Source organism: Atta colombica, unplaced genomic scaffold (assembly GCF_001594045.1).
Source record: "Atta colombica isolate Treedump-2 unplaced genomic scaffold, Acol1.0 scaffold47, whole genome shotgun sequence".
NCBI classification, from domain to species: domain Eukaryota; kingdom Metazoa; phylum Arthropoda; class Insecta; order Hymenoptera; family Formicidae; genus Atta; species Atta colombica.
The window spans coordinates 1598709-1604858 of record NW_017259536.1 but is presented as its reverse complement, the minus strand read 5'-3'; the positions used below and the strand labels follow the sequence as shown (position 1 = coordinate 1604858).

The window sequence follows — 6150 nt, the reverse complement described above, 5'->3', positions numbered from 1 at the left end:
TATATATATATATATATATATATATATTCCATAAAAATATCAGTCTTTATTTAAATTTCATATCTGTGCGACTTTTAAATAAATTTTAATTATTTATGAAATGAATCCAGCACTACATTTTCTTTTTTACAATAGTTTAATTTATTTAATTAATAGAATCAATTATCTGTGATCTGTCTTTCATCTGTAATCCCAATTCTAAAATCTTATTAAAATTTGCACCGCGAAATTTTCTTACATTGATCCGAATAGATCTGATATCACAGTGATTTGTCAATATCATATTTAATACAGATTCTATTCCAATTAATTTTAGGTTGAACTATTTGATGGCGGGATTGAGTCCTATGTGGTATCACGCCACGAACGTCGCCTTACACGCCGCTGCATGCATCTTAGTCACCAGAGTGAGTCTCGTGGTAGCTGCACTTCGGCCGGGATTCGCAGCGCTCACCGGGCTGTTATTCGCCGCACATCCTGTACACACGGAAGCGGTAAGTGACAAGTTCGAGATATTCCAAGAAAAAATGAAAGCATTTTGCCAAATATAAATCTTTTAAGCGAAATAGATTGTTATCCATAAACGCTTTAATCGACGCTTTAATCATTTGTTGTCTAGTAATTTTATTTGTTTATCGTTAGCTACTATTCAATAGCATATTCGCGAACATACTTACGCGTTGCGCGATTCACAGCACAAATTCATCCTAAACCAAACAAAACAACAAGATTAGTAGAGTCCACTCGCCACGTAACCGCTTGAATCTGCGTGCGCGAATAGAGTCTAGCTGATCCGCTTTTCCTAAGTGCATAAACGTAATTAGCCTAATCTTATTATGGCTATGATCGTGACGGATAGAATTTGAAGTGTTCGTTCATGTCGCTGGAAAGAGAGGGAGAGAGAGAGAGCGAGAGAGAGAGAGAGAGAGAGAGAGAGAGAGAGAGAGAGAGAGAGAGAGGGAGGGAGAGAGAGAAGCAAGAGGAAAGGAGAGAAAGAGAGATTGTTGACTGTTACTTCAAGATAAACTTATTTTTGTAATCAACGTTGACGCTTATCGGCCATAAGAGAAATAATTTGGACGCGTGTTATTTTAGATGAATCCTAAGTTTTCTTTCGAATTATAAATATAAACTAGAATAGTATTAGAGTTTCATCAAGTATTTCTGCACGGCATAAGCGAAAATGATAAACTTCGTCGTTAATAATATTACCCTACTTAACCTGCTTTACTTAAGCATATAACTATAAAGCTTTGTCCGCCGTTATTGCACAAATTATGTTATTATGTATGGAAATGGAAGTTTATAGAGCGTTAGATTAGGAAGTTGAGAAACGGCATGGAACAATACATCGGTGATTATAATGCGTTCGTTAAACGTCGAAGTTTACATAAACGGGAGGAACTCTCTCTCTATATATATTCGGCATAATCATTAAAAGATCATGTAGTTGTCGATATACTTATATATCGATAATTTTATATTCTATAAGTTCTTCATTCCTGCATTAAACTGCACTAATTTTCTTTCTTGTTTTTGTCAAATATCAAACATATGTCTTTTATTATATTATAATATTTTACTTTAAGTTCCGAAAATTATATTTAGTTATAGAAAACAGGTTTATTTTTTTAATATAATTATGCAACTAATCATTTGGTTTAAATGATTATTGATACAAAATAATTGTGTTTGATTTTGAATTCTAATTTTGAATGACAAACATGCTTACCAAGTCATCGTTTAAATAATAAGAATACAATTTTTGTTGCTTAATTCGCGGCATATATTGATATCTTATATAATATATTTATTTTTTATTTTATCATCTTTAATTTTGGTCTCGTCGATGTTTCCCCAAGATAAGCGATATTCTATTCAACTTTACTAATAATCCTTTAATATGACATACAATTTATCTCGAAATTTTTCCATTTCAGTTAAGAAACTAATTTAATATCTTCCTATTTGGGAGTGAAATTTAACTCCAAGAAAAGTGATAGTTGCGCCAGTCCAGCAAGAGCGAATTTCGTTTTCACTTCTTCAAGGAGTGAATTTTCTCAACTTTAATATCTCGCTTGACGAGGTCGCAGAGCGACACTTTTTTGTGCCAGATTCGTTCGTTTGTGCAAAAACACGTCGAATGCGTCTAATTTCATCAAGATTGGATGTAGGGCGGGAGGGGGAGGGTTAAATTTAATGTTTACCTTTAATCTCTCCTTCCGAAAAGTGAAATTATTCACTCTTTGCAGAGATTGAAAATTGACTCTTGTTTGGAATGATTTTTCTCTCCAAGAGTGAAATTTCACTCCCCAAAATTTAATTGTATAGTGTACACGGTTTTCATTTTTTTAAATTGATATTATACAGATTTATTCGCGACTAAACGAATCATGAAGCGATACGAATCATGATCAATACGTCGTAATTTTTTGTAATTATGAATAAGCAATTATAAGAAGAATGTATAGGAAATAGATTGTATAGATATCCAGATAAAGGCGAATTCCGCGTCATTAGCAGGGGATCGTGCCTTTTGAGCGAAATTACTGGCGGCACACGACACTGGTTTGCAAGTCCCGGTCTGCTCATTACAAGCTCGACCTGCTTGCCGGTCACGCACTGCATCCTGTTACATCACGTGCGTGCGGTATTGCATGTATTACTCGTTGCGTGCGTTGCCAACCCTCGTTGCCAGTGTCACTATTGTGATATCATGTTCATGTCGTACGCGGACGGCCAAGTCAGATAATAATGTGTACTCAGATCAAATACTCTACCATCCGTGATTATTTTTGCACGGAGCTGTAAAATATACCGCAATTACATCTCGCATGCAGCGGCATTTTTTCTACATTATTACCGCATGTAACATTTTTATCGTTTTTAATTGTTGCATCAAATAGGATCTGACTGCAGAATCAGATTTCATAAACATCTCCTGACCGAGAGTAATCAATGTCATTCCCAGATTTGGAACGGTAGGAAGAGCGTCATACGCGATGCGATATATATATATATATATATAATATTATGTATTTCAACTGGTTTTGAGATGTTAACGATGCACTGGTGCAAACTATTTTTATTCATATTAAATGTTAAAATATTTTCACATCAGTTAATTATTTTGCTTCTATCGTTACACAGAATTGGCACAAAACTTCTTACGCGATATCATTAAAAATTCTCATGCCTTTTGGATTTATACTCTTCTGTCACGAAACCTTCATTAACTCGATATTAATAAATTATACCATGTCGTGTGTAGTATCAAATTTACACGAGAATCGGAAATCTTTCATCTCACTCGAGAAATATGATAAGTTTAATCTCCGGTTTATTGACTCTTGTTTCGTTTGTCGTCATATAATACGATCTGTAATCAATCGCTAATTCTCTGTCAGTCAAATAAGTTAACATAGTTTGATTCTATTTGAAATGATCAGCTGATGAAAGGACTGTTAGTTCCTGAATTAAGTCTTTCGTTGAATCGCTGAAAGGAATTTCTCACTAATTAAGTACAACGCCATTGAAGCTTTGGCTTTTGGTTCGATGTAAACTGGCCCGAACAAAGGACGCGTTTGCGAGGACGGAAGAAGAAGGGTTATATCGGGTGAAGAGAGATCGCCAACCGTCATTCTGGACTTCGTCGTTCAGTTACCAAATCTCTGCGATCGATCAATTACCATGCTTGTGTTGCCGTTTGTTACATAGGTTACATTCTACTTGTACGACTAATTAATTGGCAGATCGGGTATTTGCATCGGTCATTTGATGAGTTAGATTTTTTACATATTATACATAAGCTTGCTTATTATTATAATAATAACCAATAATTCTTCAGGAAGCTAATCATTCGTTTTCAACACTGTACACTCAAAAAAAGAAGTGTTTAATTTTAAGATATTAAAATGTTTTATTCTTGTCTCCATTTTTTAAACATTTAAAGACTTTAGTTTTAAACTTTTTTAATAAACTAAACACTATGTACTTGAATTGAAAATAATATGTTTTAAATCTAAACACATACACTCTAAATTTCTTGCAGTGAAATCTTACTCCAAGAGAGTGAAAATACAATCACCCTTGAAGAAAGGTGAAAATATTTAACTTCTTGGAAAAAAGTAACAATCTTCATTTTTTTTTTAGAATGAAATCTCACTTTTTTGGAGTGAGATTTCACTCCTTTGAAGTGAAAATTATTACTCTTTTTGAAGAAACATTTTCACTTTTTTTCAAAAGTTGTATTTGCACTTTCTTGGAGAGATCACTGTAAGAAATTTAGAGTGTAATATTTTATTTGTTAAAAAAGTTTAAAACATCCTTAAGTATAAAATAACAATTTATAATATAAGTATATAAATAACAATTTTACATACAATATTCGAACAAACCTTATGTTACATTAACACGGATGTGATAAAAATTCGATACAATAGTGTTAACAAGAATCAGTTTCACAAATATAACATGTTTCACAAATATAACATGTTTTCTGTGTAGAAACACAGACCACTTTGTAGTTATCTGTTTAAAAGTAATCTCCGCGAAGGTCCAAGTTTTTGCATGTTGGATTTACCGAAGATGTAAGTTTACTCAATATGTTGATGGATACTCGCGATACTGTATGTAACAAGATGATGTGTCAGATATTGATTGGATTTGCTTTCAGCAAACTAAAGAACGTTTATATACAGATGTTGCAATAATACAAAGATAATTACGGTTTTGCTCGAATTACATCCGTTGCGCGTCTGATTCAAAGACTGTTTGTTACAATCTTCTTATTTTGTTCAAATCTATACAAAATACTCAATTCCCGTTTGCCTTTGATTGGTTATATGTGATTGTCAGAAAGGATAGTAAATTGAACAGGATTTTTTAAAAAGATTTGAAGTGTAGAAATCTCGTTTTACTTTCATATAATCTTGAAACGATGAAAAACACTGTTAAAAATCTTATTTCGATAAAATTTATTTTATGAATTAAATAACATGAACTTTTACTTTAGCGTTATGTTCTTATAAAATAACATATTAATAGGATAAAATATCGGGATAAAAATCATCTTTTCTTCAGGAGCTTATGAATACTTTAAGATTCCTTTATCTTATCTTTATTCATTCATTTCAATATTGCATAGAAAACACTTAAGTTTTCTTCGATAAGAATCTTAGATAAGAATTCGCGTATCATGCGATCTCTTCATGTTCACGATCGTCTCGTATCGCTTCTGGCTATAAGTTGTTCGATATTCTGATTTGCACATGAAATTGGATGCATCGATTTTTAGCGAGACATTTATCGGTGATATTCGCGTTATTCGATAAGACAAATGCCGTAGGCGAATGACAAAAGTAGTCTAGATTAGAATTGGAACATTTAGATCGCGCGATATCGCTTGGAAGTGTCTCGCGAAGGTACATCGGCCATTTTATAAAATCATCCGTCCATCTATTCGGATTGGAAAATGTTCAATTCAGTCCACTGAGTGATTCTGTTGAATATTACTTTATCATCTTACTCACACACCTTTTGTTCTTCGCGTACGTATAAAGCTTGCGAAGAAGAAGAACAATTCTTCGAAATTACAGCTATTTTATCAGATTAAAGCGCGCTCGCTTTCGTACAATGGAACATGAAAGTCGCTCAATTTCACCTCGTCATTAAGTGAGCGTAACAAAACGATTTTCATAAGGGAAAGTGTACATTAGGAAAACGACGTTTGAAAGAACCTACTAAGACTAACAAGCTTTGCTATTATAAATAATCGCCTTATATACCGTTGTTTGTAATATAATAATTTCTTCATTTATTCTATTTCTTCTTTTTTTTTTCTTTTCATCTACCTTCGGGCATTTATTATATCGCGTATAATATTAAAATTTATAAATAAAATGCAGTAATCGTAACAGTATATTGTTTTTTACTTTATCGTCAAATTTAATTTCATTATCTACATAGCTTGAATCACGCACGAAAACTAAAAAAAGAATGTTAATTCATTAATTCTTTGCATCCCATGATAATAAGATTAATTAGTTAGTGTGAATGTTATTATGCTCTCGAATATTTATTTTATTTATTTCATACATAGGAGAAATATGGCTAGAGGCGATTTACAGCGATAACAGAACTCATCCAGTA

At 32.7% G+C, this 6150-nt stretch overlaps 1 protein-coding gene across 1 annotated transcript in view; it reads left to right on the top strand.

Moving 5' to 3' along the window:
* Positions 1 to 6150, top strand: part of LOC108691532 (transmembrane and TPR repeat-containing protein 1-like) — a 140420-nt gene that overhangs the window by 59659 nt on the left and 74611 nt on the right. The window contains exon 2 of the mRNA XM_018199311.1: positions 317 to 494. Within this exon, the coding sequence (XP_018054800.1) occupies positions 317 to 494 (178 nt within the window). The remainder of the gene's footprint in view (positions 1 to 316; positions 495 to 6150) is intronic.